Source organism: Ammospiza caudacuta, chromosome 7 (assembly GCF_027887145.1).
Source record: "Ammospiza caudacuta isolate bAmmCau1 chromosome 7, bAmmCau1.pri, whole genome shotgun sequence".
NCBI classification, from domain to species: Eukaryota; Metazoa; Chordata; class Aves; order Passeriformes; family Passerellidae; genus Ammospiza; species Ammospiza caudacuta.
The window spans coordinates 21,440,165-21,466,881 of NC_080599.1; the positions used below are offsets into that span (position 1 = coordinate 21,440,165).

Here is a 26,717-nt window from a genome sequence, read left to right on the forward strand (position 1 = left end):
GGGGAGCAGTGTCCATCCCTATAAAAGCTCAGCAAGGCAGCCACGAGCACCTGCAGCTCTAGAGACCCCCTGACAACCCAGGATTCCTCCCTGGCTCCTGGAACCAGCTCTTGGTTCCATGGCCAGCAGATGCAGGGCCATGGGATGGATGCATGGGCAGAACCACACCTCAATTTAGGTGTGTTTTATTTCTGTATCCCTTTGGGACACTCTTCCTTCCTTACCAACAAGGCTCTGGCAAACCATCTGCATTTTTTGGATATACATGACTGGAGTAAATGCCACTGACAGCCATTAGCAGAGGAGGAACTGGGAGACAGCAGCAGCAAAACACTTCACACATTCAGCCCACCACATGTTGGAACTGCAGAGAGACAGAGAGGGGAGGGAGAGAGACACTTAGACAATCCATCAGTGTTGCTTTATTAAAATCTTTATTCACACAATGTTGCTTTATGTGGGATCTGACCCCGGGGTATAGGAGTAGAAAGTCATGATTGCATTCTGTTTGCTTATTAGCAACTCCATTTGTGCAGCAGCTCCCAGGGGCCTCCTCTGGCACATCCAAGAGGGGGAGTCTGCTTCCAGCATCCTGCTCCAGCTGCTGCACTAAATAAATTACCTTCTTAATAAATTAGTACTTTTGAGCTGAAGTTTGTTTTTGGCAAGACACACTCCAGTTCATCAGCTGCCGGAAGGAGAGCTGACTCGAGTGTCTCCTCCCCCTGATGGCTGACTTGGGAAGGAGAAGGAGGTAAATAGCAGATGGCTGATGAGGCTCTTTAATTAGTTCTTGATTTCTGTGCTTCCAGTGCTCTGATATCATTGATAGCACGACACAACCAGTGTGTAACCTCTGGGGCCAGTGGGTGACACGTGCACAGTGAACAAGAATCAGAAGGTGTCTGGAAACCTCCTCCCAGAGCACCTGCCTTGCAAACAATGCTATTTTTGAGATTCAAGCAGACCCTGTTGGAACGTGGATGCTGCTCCTCATTTCCTTTGCAATGGTTACAATTTAAAATCTCCCAGGGTTCTGTGTTTGAGCAAAACAACCATCACTGCCAAAAAGGCAGAAATTGTCACAAGGCCAAAACCAGATCTTGCCGATTTTGGTTTAAGAGAGGAATTTATTTTTCTTTCTTGCTGCAGAACACCAACATCCAGTAGTGTTTACAACAAGAGGCATCAATATCACAAATAAAAAACCAATCCCAAAAACCAACCATTTCTTGCTTCCTTCTACTGATAATGCTGGACTTCATGCCCTTTGTCCACAAGTAAACCAAAATAAACCAATACCCTGCTTTAAATCTTTGACATTTATACTGGGGAAAAACTCATCCCCAGGTTCCATCTGACAGTAAAAGCTTTAGCTAAGAGCAACATGTAAATCCTCAACATTAATTTAATTTCAAAGACTGAAAGGCCTTTTTTTGAGCCCATTATTAAATCAAATGTAAATATCAAGAGTGATCATATAGAAGTCAAAAATTAAATTTTGGTAGATCCCTCCCAAAATATTAAGAGCTCATGTTTAAGCTCAAAAGAAGAATATGCTTTCAGAAATGCTACAAGCCACCAATCATGTGCTTCACTATCTCCTCTTTGGGTAAATCATCTGAAATTTCCTGGGAAACAGCTTAAACCAGCTTGCTCCTGCCACAAAGGCACCATCCAAAGTTTGTTCTGTTATCAGCTGATAGAGGCAAGAGCTTCACAGTGTCCTCAGAGCTGGCTGTGTGTCACCATCCTGACTAGGAACTCCAGGAAATAACTCCAGATCCCATCCCATCATCTCATTGCTCTATGGCATCTATGGTTGTGGCCAAGTCCAGAAGAGAGCAAGAATAACAGAGAATTCAATCCCAGGTAAACAGTCACATTCTACTTTCAAGATACTCTGCTCGTGCAGTGAGAAAAAGACTTCAACAAAATAAAGCAGTGCCTGCATTTTTCAGATAAACCCTCTCCCTGACACCTCCTGGACCAGGTGTGGCCAAGGTGCAAGAACAGAAAACAGCTCTTCACCTGCCTGCCACCCTGCAGTTAGAGAAGAGGAAGTTAGATTTTCCTGACAAGAAAATCAAGGAAAAGGGCTCAAACTGACATTTTGGTGCTCCTGCTCTTGAGTTCAGTAACCTGTAATCACTTGGGGAAGGGAGCTCCTTCCTTACACTAAGGACCATGCTGGCTGAACACTGATCCAAAGCTGTTCAATTTGGAAACAATGATGAAGCTGCTTCTCTTCTGGAGACACAAACTGAGACCTGCCCCAAGGTGATCAGTTCCATGACACAAACTCAGCACAGGCTGCAGTGCTGAAGGACAACAGGACTAGCACAAGGTGAGTGTTGCAGGCCTGTCCTGAAAGCCAACTCTTCTCTATCTGTGGCAAAACCACTAGTGAGGACTCCTGATGACCATCCCAGGCAGAACATTGCAGAGGGGGTTGCAGGAAGCAACTGGGGAAGGCAGAAAACCTCCTGGAAGTGGTCACAGCTTCTCAGCTCAGCCACAGCCAAGCCAGGTGAACGTGGGACCCCAGCACTGGTGTCCCCAGAACAGCAGTGCTGAACTGTGGTCACAGGGAGCAGCAGGAAGCTCTCTCAGGTGAGATGAAGACAGAGCAGAGCTTAGGGATGTCTGCACACCTCAGGTGACTGCTGGTGGCTGGGGAAGTCCAGCAGACACCTCTTCCTCCAGTCCCACATGCCCAGCGGCTGCACAGCACTCAGGGCTCACAGTAAAGCAGCCTGACCTCGCCACACAGAACTGCTGCCAAGGACAGATTCTGTCCTCCTCAGCTACAAGAGAATGAACATTTGGTTATAATGGACACAGGACCGCAAGGATATTTTCTCTACTCAGACCTTGCCAGATTAATTGAAAAAAAGAGGGACAAGACACATGGAAACTTACTATAACCCCTTAACTATCAAGTGCTGTATAACCACCCTGTCCTCTCCTAAATCTCCAACCCTGTGCATAAACCTTCGATAGGACTTCAGCAAAAACACTGAAGCATTATCACATATGAGGCAGCCCCCTTTCCCAGCCTTTTATCAAGGAAAAGCCAAGTGAGCAGCAGGTCCCCTCTCCCACCCCTCAGACAGCCAGAAGAACATCCCACCCCGGGGGGTGGCACAACTCTTCAGTCCAACAGTTATTTTATTCACCCCTGCTCGTTCTCTAGAGAAGCAGTAAAATGCCCAACCAGCTCAGAGCTGATTGTGTACAACCCTGAATGAACAAACTCGCCAGAGTAAAGGGGGAAGAGAAGGGGAAGGGACTGTTCTGTCAATCTCTGAGGGTCCCCTGCAATGCAGTCCACAGAGGATTCAGTGTTCCACACTCTGCACAGCACCCAGAGCCGCGTTCATCCAGCGCGGTGCCCACTGCTGGCAATGGACACGGCACAGAGGCCACCACGGGGCTGAGCGACCCAGGCTCCTTCCCACCTCTCACTGCTGCCAGCCCAAGGAGACAGCCACTGTCACCTCCCTTCCTCTGGCCTGGGAGCTGTCCTGTTCATGTCAGTCCATTTGGCCACAGCCCTTCTGAACTGATTGTGCTGTTTTTCTATCGCTTGTTTGTTTGTTTGTTTTTTAAAAAAGGAGTTTCATCTCGTGTTCCTGCTAGGATTACAAGTGAGACAGAGTCATCCTGTCTTCCACCAGCACCACATCTGGCCCAAACTGGTCTGTGCACTGCTTCACTGTAGCCAGGATGCTGAGGAGCCGCTGGTCCAGGGCGTCCAGGTGAGGGGTGGAGAGCACAGGTGAGATGGGGTCATGAGACATGGCAGTTTTTAAGGCAGACTTCAGGACTCCATTCTTCAGGTAATTCAGCCTGTTCCAGGTAGAAACCCGGATGCTGCAAAAGAAACAAACACACATCACCACACCAGGCTCCTGCTGCATCCCTCTGGGAATACTGGCTCTTCAAGAATGGAGACTCAGCGCAGAAGTGGGTTTGGGATGGCAGGGTCCAGGTGGAACTGCATCTCAGACAGGATCTAATGGAATTTGAAAATTAAAGGTGATGAAGAATCAATCTGGTGTGACAAAACTCTGATGTTACACAGGAACACTTCCAGCTGAGAGCACAGAAGGTCTTCCATCCTGAGGCCTCCCAGACACAGTCTGGAAAGGAAAGGAAGGAAAATCAACAAATTCAAACAAAGGTCACCTCAGGAAGAGCATCACTGACCAATAATGAATCACAAAGGACAAAAGGCAGTTGACCAAACTTCCAAGAAAGAGAACACAGCAGTGACCTTTCCTCTTCACTGGCCACTGAGCTTGCTTGTGTCAGCTCATCTCAGCTCCCATGTTCTGTGAAGTCTCTTGGGATTCTCCCCCAAACCTTTCAGGGCAAAATCTTTAGCATCCCTGGTCTAAACCCTTGGGTTTGATGGCTTCCAATAAAACCAGCAAAATAAAGTGTTGTAACAAACCTATAGTTAAAACAATTATGCAAAGTAATTATCATATGGCATTTGCCCAGTACCAGAAAGAAGGAAAATCTGAAAAGCAGGAAATTGCATAGTCTCACAGAGATAAACTTCTTCTCTGGTTGCATTTGGGGGAATCAAGATGACAAAGACACCAGAAGAATTTCAATAAAGCACGAAATTAAACATATATTTAAAACTAATGCAGGAAAACTAAAGAATTTAGAAGTTTTTTAATTGTTCTGCATGTGACTTTTAAAAAGATCTTGCAGAACATGGGCCAGGTGTACTGCAGCATGCAGGAAGCTGTGCTTAGTGCAAGATGAGAGCCCAGGCTTTCTGCAAAGGTCCCAGGCTTCAAAGGTCCCAGAGAATTTGGAAGACAGAACCTTTCAAGACAAGCTTCACAGACAAGCTCCATTTGGAAGGCTTGAAGGAGTTCATGTTGAAGTATCAGAGTCAGGAAATTGGTATCTCAGTATTTTTCTGTCTGGAAATTTTCACAGAAGCCCAGAAAGGCCTGGACTGGAAGGGACCTTAAAGAACATCTCATTCCACCCCCCCTGCCATGGGCAGGGACACCCTCCACTAGATCAGGTTGTTCCAGACCCTGTCTTACCTGGCCTTGGACATTTCCAGGGATGGGGCAGCCACAGCTTCTCCACAAAACCTGTGCCAGGGCCTCCTCAGAGGGCAGAAATTCTTCTCAATATCCCATCTAACTGCCCTCTGTCAGTGTGAAGCCATTCCCCCCTTGTCCTGTCACTGCAGGCCCTTGTCCAAGTCCCTCTCCAGCTCTCTTGGAGCCTCTTTAGACACTGAAGGGGCTCTGAGGTCTCCTCAGGGCCTTCTCTTCTCCAGGTTGAACACCCCAGCTCTCTCAGGCTGTTCCAGAGGAGAGGTATTCCAGCCCTTAGAGCATTTATTTCCTAATGAGAAGTAGCAATGGCCTGGTAAGAGACTGGACACAGAACAGAAATCAAAAAGTCACAGCCTCTGAAAATAAAACCACAGCTCACCAGGCCAAAGCAGAAACAAAACTCTGCAAAGAAACTACACATTTTACTTGAGAGGAGCCCCCTTAGCAGGGCTGCAGGCTTTTTTTATAAACCGTGTTTGGAATTCTTAAATTGCCTTTATTAAATTGCCATCCTTCACTACTGTCAGGGAGAAGTCAAGCAGGGATGTGAATGCTGATTTGCCAGGAGCTGGGTGGGACAGCTGCAGATGCAAAGTGCCTGTCACACTGACTGTGGGTAGAGCTGAACCACTGACCTGGAGGTGAGAACACTTTCTGCAGCCAACCTCTGCCTTCATGAAAATGGATTCCTCAGCTTCTTGGGCAGTGCCCATCCATCAGACAGACAATATCTCAAAAAGTACAGCACTGTGGACCCAAGCAAACCTTTTCAGGTTGCCAGAATGCTCCCAAGTTAATGAAATTGCAAACCTAAGGACAGAATTACATAAGTGAACAGCACCCCTGTGTTTCACTTACATGCAGCACTGATAGAGAGGAGCCAAGATGCTTCTTTCATCCAGGGCAGGGTTTCCAAAGCTGAAAAGCAAAATGAAACCCAAGTGAACCAGCTGAACTCCTAAGGTTGTTCTCAGCATAAAGGGCTTTGTAAAGAATTCAGAGAAATCAATACTAGGCAATTTCATGCTCCAAGAGATCAAACAATATAAATTAAAATAAAAACAGTCAAAGACCAGTTGCAGATATAACTTTCATCAGCATGAGCTAAGCAGGTAAACAGAAGCAGCATCAGCATACCCAGTTCTTTATCAGACCAAGATAAGTTTAGAAATGATGCAGGGGTAAGGAATAACTGCTATTCTGGGCATGCAGAATGGGAGCTTTGCCTGTCTGACACAGCTGGGCAGGGAAGGAGCCCAACAGCACCAACAGTTCACTAACAAGGTGATCAACTTAAACAGTTCAAGCCAGAAAGCTTCCATAGTATTTCAAGTTTCATCCAAACACATGCTGGATTTATTTTTCATAGTTTCACCTTCCTCATAATACTGTTTTAAACTAAGAACTTTCCCTTCAATAAAGATGAGTTGCTGCAGGGGCCTGGCCTTATGCTGCCCAAATAATTCTGTTATTCATAGCTTTAAAACTCAATAAGCTCCCAGGGAAGTGGTCATGGCACCAAGGAGCATCTGCTCTTACTCACATGGTTTAGTTTTAGGTAGCCCTGTAAGAAATAAGGAGTTGGGGTCAGTGACCCTTATGGGTCCCTTCCAAATTGAGATCTACCATGGTTCTATGAAAAACTGTCCCATACCCATTATTTCAAAGGAGCTGAAAGTAATTTAAAATTTTATTATAAATAAATCACTTAAATTTTCAAGAAAACAATTTACTGTCAGCCTGCAAAGCCCCACCACAAATATTTTCATAATGCCATAGGAAAGGACCATAACAAAAGGACTTGACCTTCAAACCCCATATTCACTTCCAGTGACTAATCCTTACCTTCCTTCCTCCTAGCACACTGTCAGTGAGGAACAGAAAGAACATTTTTGCCAAATTCACCTAAAGCAGCAGTAATTAAGCAGTCCCAAGGTGGAATGCATCCTGCTGTCATACTGGAGTATTACTGAATAGGCTGATGTCAGAAGGATGGATGGAAAGATGGATGGAACAACAGAACCACTATACAAAAGATAAATGGGAAAGGAAAGGTAACTCCAAGCCTTGCAAGGATCTGCAAGGTCTCAAGTGCTGTGTACACTGGGTACAAGTGCTGTGCAAAGCCAGGGCAGAGCCTGCCACAGGAACTGCTGGTCCTTCACAGCCACCAGAAAAATAAACAATCCAGAATTGCTGGACTAAATTATGAGTAGGCAAATAGATGACCTTTATGTTTTTAAGAAAAATCAATCAAATTGTTATGATTTAAACAAGGCTGTGTCTTCAATGTGATTTTTAACCTAAACTATAGTGGACAATATAAAAAAACTATAGCAAGGACAGAAGAATTCACATTCTAAACACATTTTTAAAATATTTTTGTTCAGGTAAGAGTTAATGTCGACATTTAGAACATGATCATTTTTGTGTTTGGTATCACTTTACCTCCATTCTAAACTGTGAACCTTTCAAAGCCAGAGTAGGCATATCCAGAAGGCAGGGAATGCCCAATAATTCAGAAACACATCTTAGAAAGATCTGCTTTTATTACAGCACTCACTTTTACTGACTGGTGATAAATAAAAAAGCCAAAGTTTTCAATCTTCCATTAATTAAAAGCCTAAAAGGAAAGGGCATTTCTGGGATAGGAGGAGAGACTTGAGCAAGCCTTTGAAAGTTGTTTTGGGAAATACTGTGTTAACTGGGGAGTTTCTGTAGATTGAGTAGGACTTTGCCAAGACAGAAGAGTATCTAAAGCACAATCACAGAGTCCTAAAATGGTTTGGGTTGGAAGAGTTGGGTTAAAGCTCATCTTGTTCCATCCCCCTGCCATGGGCAGGGACACTTCCCACCAGACCAAGGTGCTCCAAGCCCTGTCCAACCTGGCCTTGGATACTTCCAGGGATGGGGCAACCTGTGCCAGGGCCTCCCCACCCTCAGAGGGAAGAATTTCTTCCTAATATCTGATATAAATCCACTTTCTCACTTTCTTTCAGTTTGAATCCATTCCCCCACGTCCTGTCAGCACCACAGCCTTGGAAGGACCCTAAGATTTGGTGAGTAATTTCTGATAAAAAGGAAAGAGTATTACAAAAGCTACTAAAGAATAAAGAGAGGAAACAGAGAGAGAGAGACAGAGCAGCTAACTGTGTGCCCTTGCAGCCAGCACTGCCAGGGCAGCAGGAGCATGGCCAGGCTCACCTTTTGGCATTGTCCAGCAGGATGAGCATGCTGGCTCCCTCATCGTCCTGGAAGCTCTCGTAGTGGTGCCGGTCGGCGTTGCCGATCAGGTAGTCGAAGATGGCCGTGTCGATGATGTCCAGCAGGCGCGGGCCCGAGTCGTACGGGGACGTTTTCTTCACGGCGTCGCAGTAGCTCTCGTCATACTCCCACCTGCAGCACAGGGAACCAAGCAGCCTTCAGGGAACCACCCTGCTCAGCAGCAGCAGCTACAGCTGCCCTGGGGCACTTTGGGTGCACCAAGAAAGGGCAGCAGCCCAGGCTAGAGCAAGAAGGGAGAGCTGGACAAGTGTTTATGAGCAGAGTAAAGCCTGCATTGACATCCCAGCCTATGGAGCAGTTCAAAGATACACAAAGATCATCTTCCTATGGAAAACAAAGAGTCTGCTTCCTCACAACTCCACAGTAGCCAGCCTGTGTTATGGGAAGATTACTGCCATGCCTTGCCTCCCTCAACTTCCCAAGGAACACCTCAGTTCTGTGTGTGTTTCCACTGCCTTGAGCTGCTTCCATCAGGCTTTCCATCCTCTTCCTTTTTTCTTTTTAATGGGCCCCTCTGCCCCCAGAAGGGCTTCACAGTGGTCACTGTCCCTCACTCACAGCTGTCTCTTTCCTCCCCTCCTCTGTACAGTATCTCACCTTCTCCACTGACATGATTTCAAGCTTCCCTCTTATCTCCTTCTCCACATAATTTCATAACACAGATGTCATGTCTCAATTCTCCAAAGCTAGGATTTTAAATTTCCTCATTTTCTTCTTTACAGCTTTCAAAGCTGTTCAACACCACCAGCAAAAGAGCCAAATCTCTGGTGTATATCCTTTCCATCTGTCCACCTAAATAACAAGGACATCTTCCACGTAAGGACTGAAACAATCCTTCACAAAATAGCAGTTAAATTGGAAATGCCTTAAACCATCTGTGATTTGGAAACAGAGATGGAAGAAACACAAGCTGGAGAGACTTTCTGACATGCTCAAAACTGCAGATAGTCATAAAAGTAGGAAGATCAGAATTTACTGACTACAAAAGCCACATATCCCACTTCATCTTCTAGTGGTCTGGAACCAGAGATCCCAATATCCCACCTTTCTTCCAGGTGTCCAAATCAGAGAGCTTAAAAATTTATCTTCTCAATGTTCCTAATAACAGATCACCATGCTCCTCAAATGCTGTGCCTAAATTCCCCTGGGAAGAGGGATCTTTGCACCAAGGTCCAACTCACACTCAAGGTGTTGCACAAATCCACACAGCAGTGGATTTGTCTCAGAACCTCTTCTCCTTGTTCTGGCTACATTTCTTATGCTGCATCCCACTCTCCCTCAAGTGTTTCTTTTTCTCTCCTTTTACTTCAGAGCAGTACTTAATCTCCTTGCCACAATTGTTCAGATATGGTATGCTCTCTCATTGTCCATGCAGTGCTTCAAGAGACACTTTCATCCAACACTCATTTCTGATAATTTACATTGTATTAGCACAGGCCTTGGAAGGTCAGAGATTTTGTCCATTACACCTCCATTAAAAATTACATACACTAATGTGCCTGTGTGAATTACGTTCAAAAGGTCAGCTTAAAACAGCAGCTAGAGCAGGAAAAAATTCTTACAGTTATTTTTTCACAATTACCAGGCACAGAAAAAGGAGAGCATGACACCAAGAACCTTTAATTCTGATCTCTCAAAGTGAAATGTGCAGCATGACATGGTGAAAAACACCAGAACCTTGTAACCTCATCTGAAGGAGGCAAGTGTGAGTTTAAATACACCAAATATCAAATCAGCACAGGACTCAAGGTAAACCCCTGTGTAAGCAGGCAGGGTGTGATGAAAAGGAGCCTCTCAACAGGAGGAACACCTCCAAGAAATTCATCCTGTTCATCACTGCATGTATCATGTACTGAACACAGCTGATTTTGACCTGCTGGGAAAGAAAAAACATCTGCTGCTCAAAATTCAATCTGTGCATTTTGTACCCTAAAACAATTCAAGAGAGCCTTTGGATGAGATTCTTTCTGAGAACAATCACATAATTGGAAATCAATGGATACTTTAGATAAAGGACTGAAAATCTCTTCTAATCACTTTCAAGTTCAAGACAGAGTCAGAAAAATTTACTAAGCTCAAACCCATTTGTTCAGGTCATGGCAAAAACATTCCCACCTCAAGAACTCAGATGTGTTACATCTATTGCAGAATGGTGCTTACAGAAGAACAAATGTGGGATTTGGCATTCTTGACATGCTGAGCATGGTCACCAAATACTGATGGCATTCAAAGCAAAGGACTTTCCAGGGTGTGTTGATGTGGCACTGCCTGATTTTTTGGTAACAGGGGAAGGACACAAGTTTGGCTTCTGTGAAAAGCTGCTGGAAGCTTCCAGCATGTCTGACAGAGCCAATCTCTGATGGCCAGCAGTGGAAACATGACAAGTGACTCCCCAGCACAGAACCTGGATGGGATTGGCCTCTGGGCACTGTGGGATCTTGCAACAATCTTTGAATTGGTGCAAGTTGACAATGGTACCTACAGGTAGCAGTTTTTCTTCTAGTTGAAGAGGAGGAGGAAGTGAGGACATGTGAGGAAAACAACATGGAGACACCAAGGTCAGTGGAAAAGAAAGAATGGGAGGAGGTGCTCCAGATGTCTCCAGGAGCCAAGATTCCTCTGCAAACCATGGTGAGGACATTGATAAAACAAACTGTCCCCCTGCAATGCATGAAGTCCAGGGGGGATGCAGAGATCCACGCACAGCCCATGGGAAAAGTGCTCATGGCAGAGTGGGTGGATGTCAGAGAAAGCTGTGGTCCAGTGAGAGGCCTGAAGAGAGAGAGGGCCCCTGCTTCCAGAGAAAGAGAGAGCTTTATTGTTCTCTCCTTGCTCCCAGACTGGAGCAGCCTATCCTTAAAAGACTGCATCCCATAGAAAAGTGACCCACAACAGTTTTATGATAACTGTTTGCCTGTGGGAGGGACCCAATGGCATAGCAGAGAAAAGACTTCTTTCCATGAGTGAACAGGAAAAGCTCTCCAATGATGAACCAAAACTCCCACACCCTGTCTTCCTGCACTGTTGGTGGAAAGGAAGGTGGGGTTGGGTGGAAAAGAGGTGGTTTTTTTACTTCTCATTATCCTCCTCTGACTCTGTTAATAACAAATCTACTTTATACCTTTAAATTTGGACCTGTTTTGCCCTTAGAGTGTTTTTTTTTCTCCTAGTCGTTATCTCAACTCATGAGTCCTTTGTTAATTTTCTTCCCTCTCCTCTGCCCAACTGTAACAGAAGAGGGTAAGTGAACAACTTTTATGAGTGCCTGGTGTTTGGCCAGTGTCAAACCATGACATAGGGCCTAGCTTAAGTTAAACCAGTCCACAACTCTGAAAATTACCTACAAGGATCATGAAATTAGGTATGGCACAGTGCTGCCACATTTCAGGGGCCACAGCATCAACAGAAGGTCCAGTGGCACAGGAGAAGAATCTTAGCCTGCCCACAGACAAGATTTTCAGAGCTTGGAGTGCCTGCATTGTGGAGTTCTGTTCCAGCCAAGATACAGGAAAAGGGCAGTGCTTAGTATTGTGGAAAACAAGGAAGATTTTTTTTTTCTCCCTCATTTTAATTTCAATTTTATTCTGGACTTCTCAGCTTCTACGGCTGTGCTAAGAAAGCTGTCAACACAACTAGTTTTGTGTTGGGTAGGTTTTGAAACCACTCAGAGCTCTTTAATTAACCACGGGCCATTTCAGTGCTAATGATCATCTGTAAGGAATGACACTGCCACGTTCCCTCTCATACCTGGCAAGTTTGCCCTCACGGTAGGTCCTGCCCCAGGGGTGCCGGTGCTTCTGCAGGGGCCAAACGTCCGGCAGCCACAGGGTCACCGAGCCCTCCATGATGTCCCCATCTGCACAGGCTGGCTCTGTCTCCCGACAGTAGTAGCACTTCCCATAGAAGCAGGTGTTATTGCCTTCACAAGAAAAATTAAGAGGTATCAAATGAAGAGGTATTAATCCAAGGAATCCAACTGAAATTCAGGAGCGTGTTGTTGCAGCAGAGGTTTCCCCATGACAGGATTTCACTGTGCTTGTCTTTGTGGTTCCTGTCTCTGAGAGGCTCAAAAGAGATTACACAGACATCCATTCCTTCAGAGCAATTAAAGAATAATATGACAAGGAGAGAGCAATTAAATTATATTTTCTAATGACTTTATCACTCTGAAAATTAATACATCACACTCTCAACAAGTTTTTGTGATTCCTTCCTAGTCCTGAGGACCCTGACTTTGCAATGTTAACACTGCTTGTTTTTCACAATTCATACTTCATGTGTCAGATTTCCGACTTGAAAAAGCTGACCAAAGAGAAATAAGTGAAAAGAGACCCAAAGGGATTTGGTGCCCTGAGACCTGCCACACATCTCAGTACACAAGCTGACTCAGCAGAGGAGACAGAACCAAGTATCATTCTCACATGATCTAGCAATGCAGATCTGTCACAGCTTCATCAGTGTGTTCTGACAGGAGAGGAGCAACAAAACACTGCAGCCTTTAGTCCATTAACACTGATGCATCCTGGAGTAGCCTGCATTAGTAGTTTTAGTTTAACCTTTTCTATCTTCCCCTTTTTAACCCACCTTTGCTTGAACCTCGCCAAGTTAAATCCAGTTCCATGCTCACAGATGTTCTTCCAGAATATTCTTCAGCTATGTCTCACTTGGTTGTGATGACCCTCTGTCCTTTCTTCCTTTGGTTCTATATCCAATATCCTCCCCAGAGCAGGCTCAGCTCTCCAAATGCCATGTTCCTCCCTTCCCACCCTCACACATCCCTGCCTCTCAGGCCTCCATCCACACCCTGAGCTCCCAGAATCCTGTCACTCAACCTGAGGATGTCACAGATCATCACCAACACAGAGCTTGCAGACCAGATCTCTCATTTGTATGGAAAGCCTGCAAGTCTCTCTTCCCATCCAGGGGCTGCAGCAGGTCTAGCAAGACACAGAATTCTTTTAGATTCTAGCTGTAACTCCAGTAAACCTGCACTGAGTATGAATGAATTCTCTCTTCTTCAAAAACTCAAGAACTTGGTCAAATTTGGCCTAACAAAACATCATAACCTCCTCCAAAGATCCACCCATTTCTTTAGTTCCTGCTTTGCAGAATAGCAGTTCCAAGGAATCTAAGAAGGAGCAATGAACATTTCTGGAGCCTTACTTCTCAAGTCAGCACTGCTGCTAGCAAACAGCTTGGTTATCTTGGCTGAAATTGGAAAATGGAAAGCCTGCCTGAGGCAGGAACCCCATGTGAATGCCAGGAGAGGCTGATGAGGCTGAGCTGAAACTTTCATCTGGAAGTTGCACCTTGTAAGTGGCAGTGTCAGGCAGCAGGTGAGACTGCCAGCAGGGCTGCTAATAGGAACGTTACCAGCGGTAAGGAACAATCATCTCTGGAGCCTTCTGATTAGGAAATGAAACAAACAAACAAAAGAGTAATAATTGGATGGTTTATGAAAGCCTCAGGGAGTTAAGGCTGCAGCATAAGTAATTTCTTGGTGCTTAATGACCACCTGGTAGGAGTTCACATTAATAGCTTCCATTATGTGTCCTTCACAGCATTATTGCTGTAAACAACACAGGGAAGTTCTGCCATTGGTTGTAAATGCTCTGCAGGCTCTGATGCAGCACAAACAACATCTAATACCAACCAGTGTGTCAGCTCTATAAATTACCCCAAATCACCACTCTCTTCACATTAAATACAACTTTATTCTCTTCTTTTCAGGTCTAATCACAGACTTTTCTAACCATTTTTGACAGCAGAGAGAAAATTCTTACTCAAAAAATAAAAATCCCATCTGTAACAGCAGCATGAGGGAACAGTACTTGAAGAAAACCAAGTCCTCCTTGGGGTTATCCAAGATCTCTCCTGGCACAGAAAGAGCTTCCTGCATCATGGTTAACTGCTCTGAACTGTGTCAGGCTCCCACAGCTCTTTTTTCCCATGAAGGATTTTCCCTTCCCTGGGCAGCACAGCCCATGAATGCACTTACCCACAGTCATGAAGGTGCCCAGGAGCTGCTCCGTGGCCACGGGCTTGATCTCCGTGCGCAGATTCACAAACCTGCCAACCACCAGCGGGGCTCGGCGGAAACCCAGGATTCTGATTTGGGTAGAAAAAACACAGCCTGAGAACTGGCAACACAGGCAGCAGTTCAAAACTAAGACAAAAAACCCTCTCGGTCTCTGTCAGAGATGATAGAGACCAAAGAGTAAAGCTGGAGCCCTGCAGCAACCTCCTCTCTTCTCTGAGGCAAAGTAAGGAAACTCATTTTTCTTATGTGCCTGGATATTAAACTTACTTTATAGGCCATCAGTGACATCCTTTGTTAAAGCAACAGAGGATGCACCATGCTCCAACTCTCAGAACTCAGACCTCACACCAGAAATATCCATCATGTGTCTGAATCAGGCTGAAGCAGGAAAACCATATGGGCTGTGGGTTGGTCACCTGGAAAGATAATTTCTAATTTGTGGGAACCACTATCTATTAAAATGTTGTGCTTAAGCCAAATTCAATTACACTTGAAAGCAACCAATCCAAGAGTTGTTTTGTTTGGCACAAGGAAAGAGAAGGGAAGAGAGAATGGTAGAATAAAAGTGAATGCCTGAGAAGGGCCTGGAAAAACAGAGGTGGGAAGAATACCCATAAAACTTGCAGTTACAAGATCCAGGTTCCACTCCCATGCCTGCCACAGCCTTTGCTCTGTGACCACAAATGACTTGGGTGTTTGTAATGGAATTTTAAAAGTGCTTAAAGTACAAACATCAAAGGAGTGTCAGCCCCAACTCTCTTCATGCACTTTTGACACCCTCTGGATAAAGATCCTGAAAAGGTATTCCTGAAGAATAAAGAAGTGCAGAGCCACAGACAAAGACCAGAGAAAAGAAGCAAAAATCATGACCAAATGGAGAGCAAAGAAGAGTTAAGTGAGATTTGGACACTTGAGAGAGGCTTTGATTGAATGTTCAATCATTGCTTTTTCAGGGAACCTGAAGCCTGTATGCTCCTTGAAAGCACAAATGGACTGACATCTGGCTCCTTTATCTTTTTATCTTCTTAATATACCCCGAGTTTGGCCCACAGCACAAGCTGGCTGTAGCAGCAATGGGTGTTACTCAACTACTAATCATCCTGGATATTCTAATTCTTCCTAGAATTACTGATTTCTACTGTGCAATGAGCTCCACAGGTGAATCAGGACTAACAGACATCTCTGTCACCACCTGTGAGTTTAGTCACAGTGATATGTACTCTTTTCTATGTACTGAGAAACTTCAGTTTCAGTTTTTCTATCCTTTGTTACATTTGTCCCTCCTTATTCCTTTTCTCAAGATTTTATGTGTTTTCACCTCCAAATCTTCCTATGAGGAAACAGAGACTGTGCTCATTTCTGTTATGTGAAATTGCAGCTCTAGCAGCATTTCATAACTATTGACATTCAGTGCCTGCTGTATTCTGTCCCATTCTTTGAACATCCTGTAATTTTCATTTTTTCCTGTAATTGCACCTCCAGCACAGGTCCACCAAAGCACCTGGGTACTCCAAGCACAATTAGGATATGAATAACTGGATTTCCTCTAGGATGCACTGATGTATATTTACTCTAGACTAAATTGTTAGTCTAGACATCACTCTTGACTTTTTAGTGAACTGGACATGAACTTAGCACACACATTTAGTATTTCAGACTCTTCCACAGCATTTGGCTAAGCTCTTTCTCCCCTGTAATATTAACTAAAGTGGTTTCAGGGCTCATTCTCCTTTCCAAACTTTTCACAAGTATCTAAAATGTTACATTCTTGAACAGATCTCAGAAAGAAAGTTTCACGGAATGAACTAATTCTTATTTTGGCTTCAGTGTGGTAAATTGGCAGGTCAGAGGCAACTCCCATCTGAGGTGCATTCTTCAAAGAACCCCTTTCTTTCTGGTGTTTTCCACAGACAATCAAACCAGGTAAAGCAGCAATTCCATACCTATCCAAGTGAAAGGCTGCCACCTCTGCGTTGTGTCTGTCGTAGCCAGCGTAGGGCTCTCCTTCCACTATATAATCCCTGGCATATCTGGAATTGAAATAAATCAAATTTAGTGAGTCTATGTAGAATCCTGTCAATTCTGCTGTTCAGAGTAACAATTTAATAATAGTTAGAGTCACTGGGTCACTTTGCAAGTGACTGCCAATGGAGAGTGGAAAAGCATCAAGGGGATTAAAGTGCCCAGACTGTTGAAGTGGTAAATAAGGAGGAAAGGTCAGTGATGTACAGTGGTGTCCAGAGCTTGGGAAGCAGCTCACATTCCAACCAATACATTTTAATCCAACCATATGCCAGGTCACATCTTAGAGCAAAGAGCACAGACCCTGCTGTGGAACAGGGGGCTATTTGTTCTGGAAAGCAGCAACTCCACAGATGATTTTGGGGTTAGAAAGAATTGTACATTAACAATTCTCATTAACAAATACAATCTTATATTGTGGAGGAGATGGCAAATGCAATCTTTAGTAGATAGAAAATCAGCAAGTGTGAACCTGAGGACGATGCTGGGTATAAACAGAGCCTTTAATCTGGCAGAGAAAAGACATGGTGAACAGCAAAAAACAGAAATTAGTCACTCATTGCAAAAACAATGGTGCATTTTGGTGAAGTGCAAGGCTTTTTGCTCCCCTTTTTATCTTTTAGTAGATGGTACTTAGTCAAGGCAAACACCAATTTCTCAGTTGCCTGACATTTGAATCAGGGCAGATACTGCCTCAGAACCACACTGCAGCTGAGTGTGAAACACCACAATCAATACTAAGCAAAGGGGTGAAATGCAACATGTTTTCAAATAAAAAAGGCCAGATTAGGTTATCTATTTTCTTATTTCCATCTATGTATCAAATTGTGTAAAGTGGATTATTTCCAGCAGAATTTGTGTTCAAGCAGCAGCAACAGCAGTGTAAGAGCAGGCACAGAGCTGGACCTTGCTGTTTTAGCCTTGCTCAGGGAGGATGTGGGGTGAGAAGACAATCCACTTCCCCAGCCTGAGCAATGCTCCAGCTTCTCTGCAGGGCAGCTCAAAAGAGAATTCAGCAGTGCAGGATTCCTGCCAAATGGGAGCCTTCACCAAACCAGCACCTTCTGTCACATATACCACCAGATGTGATGACAGCAAGTATTATTTGCTAGTAAATAGGGCTGAATTTCAAGTAAATTTGAAATGAGACAGTGAATCCTCAGAACATGTCCTCCAAGGCAGGTCTTTGGTAGGCACTTACAGCTGGCTTTTGGAAACATGGTCACATTTTGAAAGCTGCAGAGCTAAAATTTATTAGTAAATCCTGACCAAACTCTTTGTTTCCATGCACAGTAGGCACCTAGTCCTTTCCAGAGCAAAAGTAATGAGGTAATTCCTTCTTCCCCTGCTGGGAAGTTTGCTCAGAACTTTTCTTAGCAGTAACTTTGACAGAGCTTTCAGGTCCAAAGCTGGTTAAATAGACTCTCTTGCAATGCCAGAACAGGACTCTGCCCACAAGCCTGGCTATTCAGCAGTCACAAACAAAACATGGGCCTACCAGGATGGCCAAGCCACCCTCTCCAGTGCTCCTATAAACACTCCCAGCTGCATGTGTCCTTGCTGGAGCTCAGAGCCTGGGTTTGCCTGCACAGACAGGGCATTACAGAATGCAGTTTAACTCTCAGTTAATGCTTGACTGCACTCCCTGGCACAGAAAGCTCTATGGGAATGCTGTGAATCCCCAGTGCTTCCACTGGAGGAGATGCCTCCTGTACCACCAGGACTTTGTGTGCAAGGCTGACACTGCCTGGGCCTGCAGGGGAGCTCCAGCCAGAGCAGGAATTGGCTGTACAGAGATTTTTTTTTTTCTCATTCTCTAATCATAGAATCACAGATTGGTTTGGGCTGGAAAAACATTTCATTCCAATTCTGCTGCCATGGGCAGAGACACTTTCCACTAGACCAGGCTGTTCCAAGCCCTGTCAGACCTGGCCTTTGAACACTTCCAGGGATCTTCTTCTGGACAACCTGTGCCAGGGCCTCACCATCCTCAGAGGGAAGAATTTCTTCCCACTATCCTATCTATCCCTGTTCTCTGTCACTGTGAAGCCATTCCCCTTGGTCCTGTCACTGCAGGCCCCTGTCCCAAGTCCCTCTCCATCTCCCTTGAGCCCCTTTATGCACAGGAAGGGGCTCTAAAGTCTCCCTGGAGTCTTCTGTTTTCCAGGTGAACAGTCCCAGCTCTCTCAGCCTGATTCCAAGCAGAGGTGCTCCCACCCTCAGAGCATCTTTGTGGCCTCTGCACTCACTCATTAACAGGAAATCTTAATGCCTGCTTAGCCCAAAATCTTTTTCTGTGAAGACACTTCTCATCTGCAGTGAAATCTCCTAAAACACACCCAGTCTTACTTTTTAACAGCTTTCTTCTCCTTTTCCCCAAAGACAAAGAGTTCAAAAAGCTTTACAGCCAAGACTTTCCAAAACTTTTCAGAACATTTAATCATGTCAGTTTTTTCTGAGGATCATTGTAAACTGAGGCCATACCAAGGAAGTATCACTACCCTCCATTCTCCAGTACTCACTGCTGGCAGACAGAAGGCTCAGGGGCCCTCACTCTGACCTACCCAAACCATTTTTACAGCTACATTCAACTACACCAGACACACAGATGTACTTTTGAGACCACTGCCAAGTTTCCTTCCTTCCTTCCCTGCTCCTGAACTGCACCCTCTCCTGACAGTCTGACACAACAAGGAGGCAAAGCTTGTCTCCAAACTGCCAGAAGCTGCACTTCCACAGGCAGGAAGATACTGCTCAGAAACACCAGATCCCCTCAGGACTGAACACAGTGATTATTCTTTTAATCTACAGACAGGCTGTATCAAGGCTGTACAGCCTGAGAGACAGCTAATGTTACTAGAGCACCAGCAAGGTTCTATTCTGTGGATGCCATGGGACAGAGAGAGAGAAACAGCAAGTGTTTCTCACAGTGACTTGTGAGGAATTTCAGGGAGCTGGAAAGATGTGATAACCTGTTGACTATAAACAATTTGCAGGTGCTGTTTGTCTACTTTATTTTAATCTGTTCCTCTCAAGGACAGTGCGTGAGCAAGATGTTTCTGTAAGTTAGCCAATAGAATAGAATCTATCCTACCACTGTATAAAAATCGCGTGGTTCTTTTGAATAAAGCCTTCTTTGCCTTTTCTACAATCCTGCCTCTTGCCTGTTCCTGCCCCGACCCCAGTGCATGAGTGACATTATTCTGTCTCAAAAATAACAGGATGGTCTTTCAAAATTCCTAACTTAAACACTAATGTGACAACATGGAGAAGAATAGTGTATGTAAATGAAGCAGCTGTTAACGCAGACATTGAAAGCAGTATTTACCTCTTGGGCTTGAAGACAACCTTCTGTCCTCCTTCAAGTATCAGCAGAGCTTTCAGCTGCGTCCCTTTGTAGCCCACATCAGCCTTGATGATCTTCTTGGTGCTCATGGCGTGCATGACAGCGCCCAGCTCGGGGGTGTCCTCGGGGTACACCTCTCGGGGCACCACCCACTGCGCGGCGATCTCCCAGGGCGACTGCAGCGTGTGCTCCAGGCGCGGCTCCAGCGCCACGCGCAGCCCCGCCAGCATGCGCTGGAACGCGCGCTGGTCCTCGCGGTGCGCGGCCGACGTGTCCAGGTTGTCGATGAGGAAAACCTTGGTGAAGATGAAGATGACGAGGAGGATGGCCAAGAGCACGACTCGCTGCTTCAGCTTCATGGTGCCTTCCGGCCCTTCTCCCCTGAGCCTTTCTTCCGAGCGTTACGGGAAGTCTGCTGGAGATCAGGGTGAGGAAGGGGGTGTTAGTTGGTGAATTTCATGCCTAACTTGCATTGTAAAAGATGTCTCAGCACTGAAGCGTCTCCTGGTACCCCTAAAAATAAACAAAACACAAACTTACAATCCCGCAGATCCCGCCAAACTCAAAATCAAGTTTATGCTTGGAGCATAAGCCTGCACTCATAGAAACCTGTATCCTACAGCCTGAACACTTGTGTTAAAACACACTGGCCTTGCTGCCTTCCTGCAGCCTGGCTGTGATCTGCACAGAAGGGGAAATTGCCAGACAGCATCTCTGCACAGCTGAAATCATAGCAGCTGCAACCACCACAGGCAAGACTTTTGCAGGGAACTGTAGTTTAGCGTGATTGCTCCAATTTCACACGCACTCTTCCATTAGTGCAAGATCCCATGATTGCTGGGGTCCTAAAGACCAATCCCTCAGCAAAGCTCCCAGGTCGATTTTAAGACAGCTCACAACAGTGAGAACAGCTGCTCAACCTTCTTTCTTGAAGGTACAACACATAAGCACAGAATAGACTTAATTGTTTATTGCCCTTCATTTGCTGCCATTATAATTTACTCAGCTTTTTTTCCATTCTTAAAAAAATATGAGCTGGGGTGGGGGATGACATCTTTACTTCCTCACAGTTAGCTAAGTTCCTTCTGCACTCAACTGTAAAACCCATAACCACAGAAAATACATAAAGTGTCTGCAATCTCAACCAAATTAACTAGAAAAAATATCCCAGACCACTTGCCTGTTCTCATATCCTCACCTACAACAGTTAAAACCACATCTGTTTCCATATTTACAGTGGGCTCCAAGACACATCTGGTCCCTCAAGAAGCCTTGGCCAGGGCAGTGTTTGCATGTAAGGACCAGAGAATGCACCATCAACTGTACTGGGTTATAAAGACAGAATTACCTTCCTAGCACTAGCTGAATGCAGTCAGAAGCCAAAGAGAAAGGGGACATGAGGCACACCTCTGAGGGGCACTGGGAGCCAGCAGGAATTTCTCTTCAGCAGCCACAGTGATCATGCAAACCCCAGAGAGCACCCTGAGCTGAGGGAGGACTGACACAGAAAAGCCTTTTCATGCAATTCAACAGTAAGTGTATAAATCAGCCATAATTAATCATGGCACTGGAAAAAATGAGCTGCCACAGGCTCCTTCACCAGCAGCAACCACAGGACAGCCAGGCCATGCCTGGTGAGGCACACACAGGTCACAGCCCTCAGTGCACAATCAGGCTGGCATGGTGTAAGAGTATAGTATAAAAGTATAAAAGGACATGCAAAGCCACAGAGGACTCCACAGCACCCAGAACAAATTTACATGAGGTCTAGAGCAGACCCACACAGCTCTCCCACATCCCTGTTAGCACTCACAGCAGGACAGAGATCCCAGCAAGGGCAGAAGCCTCTGGGATGCTTCAGACTAGAACCACAGTGTCCTGTTAACTGTGTAATACTGATTTTAACCTGCTGAAAATAAGTGCTTGTGCTCATACTGAAAGAGAACAAATCACATGTTTATATGGAAATTAGAACATATTATTATTCTTCATCTAGTTCTGTTTTGGCAGCCTGTTCTTCTCCAGACAGCACTGCCACCTGCACATTACCCACTGCAAGCACAAGAATGTGAAGCACACACAAGGAAGATGCACCTGACCCAAAAGCTCTCACTCCTGCAGATACAGACTCACCCAGGAACAGATCCTTAAATAATAATCACATTATTCTTAAACCTAAGCAGACAAGCAAAGCGGATTGGCTGCACCTGCACCCTCTCATTTTAACTGCATAATTCACCTCTTTAAAACTACTAATTCTGAATCATTTTGAGCACTGCTTCCACTCATTTTTAAAATCTATTAGAGTTTGTAAGGAGTTAGGCAGAAGAACAGAGGTCATTTCAGAACAGTTACTCCTGGCTGTGGGATATGAGTATGTCTACACTCACATTTTAAGAAAGCCTCACAGTGCAGTGCTGGCTGATTAAAGCACTAAAGCTCAGGGCAGGGTGTTTCACACCTCTGCAGCTCAATATGAGCACTCACTTTTCTACACTGATTTCCAGGAATGCTGAGTTTCTCTAGGGATATTCTTCCTGGGACCTGGGGGGAGAATACAACTACAGTCACCCAAATGAAAGGTAATTTACTTAGTTTATCTTCTGTTACGGCTTTGAAACTAATTTTGGCTGAAACCCTCCAATGAGGTAAACAGAAGTTACAAAAACAAATAAAATTCAGTATTTAACTATTTGCTGGTGAGCTGGCCGTCACTTTTTAGTGACATCTGAGGACATGAGTCATCGGCTGCCTTCCTCCAACAAACACCAAAGCACCCCCGAGGTTGCCATGCAATCAATTTCCCAGTGCTCCAAGCACAGCCTGCACTTTGCTCCTTGGTGCCAACATTACACTCTCTGCTCTGCAAGCCAAGGGATTTGAATCCTTTTTTGAACAAGTTTACCACGGACAGCAAGAACTTGAGGTTACTGTTCTAAATTGAAGATGGCAAGGGTGACAGCGTCAAGGCAATGTAAGAAAATATTTATGCTGTTTTGGAAGAAAGTAATTTGAAAAAGACAAGTCTTTGGCAAAGTCTTGGATTGGAAAGGAAGATTATGAGAACTCCAGAAGTGTCAAGCTGGCCCTGGAATGAGGTCAGAGATGAGAAAATTGAAATAACAATACACCACCAAAATTTTAAAAGGGAAAAAATAAGGTGAGCGTGAGCAGATCTCTGGAATGAACAGCAAAAGGGTCTTGGACAATGACAAAACTAAACCCAGCCAAAAAGAGAAAACAGCCAGAAATAAACAGCCCTACCAGCTTTTTAATGCTGTAGTCAACTGCAAGGTTTGCCTAAGAAATGTTTCTTGTTCTTCACTACCTCTTTGGGAAATTTCCTGATCAGTTCTTTCTCTTATTACAACCAGGTCTTTATTCTCAGCAAGTAGGAGTCTCCCAAGTCAATATACAAATAACAGCATCTCCTCAGTATCATGGAGGGTCACTGTGCACACAAAATTAAAGAATTAAAGCATGTCTTCTGGCATTAAATACCAACATCAGACCACTTCACTCCCAGTTCAAAAAACAACATGCAATTTGCCTGTTACAAAAATTACAGCTACTATAAGCAGCCTGCAAAGTTACCAGAAAAATCCCACAAGACATTTTTTATTGGAGTCACAAAATCAATGGCGTGCCTCATATCACAATCTTATTTTTATATCATAAAGCTTTTTAGCTGCTATGTCAAAAATACTTGTGTGTACAATTTGCCAGGATTTCATTATGCTCCAAGTCACAAATCAGGTCCAGGGCCAGGCAAAGGTTTAGTTTGGCAGCATAAGTACACAAAAAATCATAGCTCAAACAGACACTGATCTGAAATGGATATGGTGAAAGTAGAGTCTAATTCCTGTTTAATGCAAGGGGTTTTTCTTATATACACTATACCTTTTGGGATCACCTATCAAAAGGCCTTTAGAAGTTCTCCAGTAAATCCTGGAAAACGCCTTGAAGAAACACCGCACACAGTAGTGACATTTTCCTCTCCCCAAAACATCCTTCAGTCTCACCAGATCAATCTTCCTGCCCATCCTCCCCTCTCTGGCCAGCTCCTTGGTGGCTCATGCCTCCCTTCTCTGCGTGAGCCTTGTTATTCCAGTTTCCACAGGCAGGCTCCCACAGACCTTTCCTTGGATTTCTCAGACTCATTCTGTCACTTCCACTATCTGCGTGCTGCCTGCTTTGTGTACAAGTTTAGTCATCCAGTGCTCAAGGCTTCCCACGTATTTACTTGTCTGCTCTTTCTCCATCTCCTTTCTTCCTAAAACCCTCGTTATCTACAGGCAAAATCTGTGACAGTCTACACTCAAACTTTCCACAAACACAACTGCACCCCTGGTTGAGAGCTATAACACTGATAAATGTGAAAGACCACGAGCATTTTAACCACTGCAATATCTCTGCCTGCAGCTGCAACAATCAGTAACGGCCTGAAATATTCTCACACAGCTCTGGAAAGAAACAAAATCATTTTGTCCATCTGTCTGCCCACCTTGGCCTGCTATATCCCTTAGTTAACTCAAGAATCTGTCACCTGCATTTCTGCCAAATTTGTCAGAGGACTATCTGCATGAGCTTTACAAAAACCACAGGCCAGATAGAGGACAGAAGCCTTGAGAAGCCAAGGACAACTGGGTAAATATCCTGAATCTCTCCCAGCTGCCGGCACAGCAAACAGGAACACCTGACTCAGCTGGCTGCACAAATAAGGACAGGGTGGGTGGGATCCAGGCAGCTCCTGGGTGCAGCCCTGGGGAAGGAGAAGCCACCAGGCACTGAGGCCCCTGGGAGCCAGGCAGGAGCTGCTGGGGTAGGAAGTGGCAAACAACTCCTCAGGAAAGCAGGCTGCGTGAATCCTCCTTGCTGAATGACTTTCCACCAAGCACCCTTTCCTATGGAAACAAAGTTTATATAATCACACTTTTCACTTAGATCCACCAGCCAATTCCAAACGCATCTGAGAGGACAGTGGATGTTTTGAAGCCAGGGTTTATGTATTTATTGGAAGCTGGCAGCCAGGGGTGCTGCAGGAAGGGCCACAGTGTTGGCTCAACAGTTGTCTGCTTGCCTTGGCCATGTGGGCAACCCAGGGGCAGGGAGCTGGGAATGCCACGTGGGCAGGGAGGGATTGGGAGCACTGAAAGGGGGAATGGAACAGGACAGGGGCAGGAGCCAAAGGCACTGATACAGAGGGTGCTGGGACCTGGTCAGAAGACAGCCAGAACAACCCTCCCTTGTTCCCATCCCAGTTCCTGACATTCCCCCTGACCACTACAGGTCAATAAAACCAGCTGGAAATGCTTTAAGGAGCCTTGTTCCACTTGGAAATGAAGCCAAGGCAGTGAGAAAATTCTGCAGTTTCCCTTCTCCACTTGACATGTTTATTCATCTCCTACATAAGACTGACATTAAAAATTTAGTGAGGGTCCATGTACCAATCTGGATTTTAGCAGTGATGAGCCTGTCTCTGCTGGAGGATGGTGCCAATCAGCCTGCTCCACTCCTGAGGAGAGGCAGGAATTCTGGGGTCAGAACCGAGCTGACAACTTCGTACCATGAAGCAAAATAAACTCTCCACCTCAAATGGAGGCAAATCTTGTAGTAACTATGTGGGTCAGACTTAAGGACACGACGGGTGCATGGAGTAATTTTCAAATTAAAACAAGACACGAGAACATCTGTTCTGTAATAAATACAAGGTGAGATCCAATCACAATGAATCCACTGCAAACCTAGGATCTACATTTTACAGTTTACTCTGTTTGCTCAGCCCCTAAAGCACTATGGATGTTGTAGGGCCTCAGAAGGTACAATGAAACAGCTGCAGTGCTTATGCATATCTGTATCCAGAAAGGATCCAAAGAGAGATATCCTTAAAAAGGGGTCAAACCCATGCCTTGAACAACCACAGCCAGCACTCTTCTATGGACACACACATTGAATTTTTCCACCAGTGGACAATGACCTTCGCCAAGCTGCGCCAGGCACTGGGTGAGAGCCCACGGTGCAGACGGCTGTTCCCAAGGGTTAGCAGACGGCCAGAGAGGCTTCACAGCTGTACGGGGCTCGGTCCCCAGCTCAAAGCGAGCATCCAGAAGAGGAACGAACCGCAGGAGCGCAGATACAAATCCCATCTGCCAGAGCCGCGTCCGTGCAGCCCCCGCCGAGCGGGGCTGTCCGGGGCCGGAGCCGGGCTCGGCCGGACCTGTCAGGAAGGACGGGAGGGGCTGGAGCGAGTCCAGAGAAGGGAACAGGGCTGGGGAAGGGTCTGGAGCACCAGTCTGGGGCTGAGGGAGCTGGGGGGGCTCAGCCTGCAGAAAAGGCGGCTCAGGGGACCTCACTGCTCTGCACAACTCCCTGACAGGAGGATGCGGCCAGGTGAGGGTGGGCTCTCCCCTCAGGTAAAAAGCGATAGGACAAGAGTACGGAGCCTCACCCTGCGCCAGAGGAAGGGGTTGGTCACAGGGAGGAATTTTTTTCACGGTAAGGGTGATTAGACATTGGAACGGGCTGCCCGGGGAGGCGGCGGAGTCACCGTCCCCGGAGGTGGGTAAGGAAAGCCCGGACGTGGCACTTGGTGCCGTGGGCTGCTTGACAAGGCGCTGCTGGGTCACCGCCTGGACTGGAGATCCCGGAGGTCTTTTCCAGCCGCACCGACTCCCGGATCCTGCGATTCTCCCGCCGCCGCTCCGGCCGCGGGGGCCCCTCCGGCGCTCCGCGGGGCGCAGCCGCCCCTCCGCCCCCTCCCTCCCGCCGCCAGGCCCGGGAGCCCCTGCTGTACCCGCCCCGGGCCGTAGCAGCGCCGCGTCGCGTCCCGTCCCGCTCCCGTCCCTCAGGCGCCGCCGGCCCAGCCCCGCCGCCCGCGCCCGCCTCACTCACCGCGCCCGCCGCCCGCCCGCCATGGCCCGGCCACCGC

At 45.9% G+C, this 26,717-nt stretch overlaps 1 protein-coding gene across 2 annotated transcripts; it reads right to left on the bottom strand.

Moving 5' to 3' along the window:
• Nucleotides 1–426: 426 nt before the first annotated feature.
• Nucleotides 427–26,717, bottom strand: FAM20B (FAM20B glycosaminoglycan xylosylkinase). Of its 2 annotated transcripts, XM_058808380.1 has the most exons (9): nt 26,681–26,701; nt 25,767–26,006; nt 19,772–20,204; nt 16,365–16,451; nt 14,380–14,489; nt 12,129–12,300; nt 8,301–8,492; nt 5,955–6,014; nt 427–3,876 (listed from the first exon to the last, which is right to left on the bottom strand). In XM_058808380.1, exons 3-9 carry the CDS (start codon nt 20,146–20,148, stop codon nt 3,645–3,647), a joined length of 1,230 nt encoding a protein of 409 aa, XP_058664363.1. In that variant the 5' UTR covers nt 20,149–20,204; nt 25,767–26,006; nt 26,681–26,701; the 3' UTR covers nt 427–3,644. The 2 variants fall into 2 exon arrangements, with proteins under 2 accessions (XP_058664363.1, XP_058664362.1); XM_058808379.1 differs by lacking the exon at nt 25,767–26,006 and having other exon boundaries at nt 19,772–20,302; nt 26,681–26,717.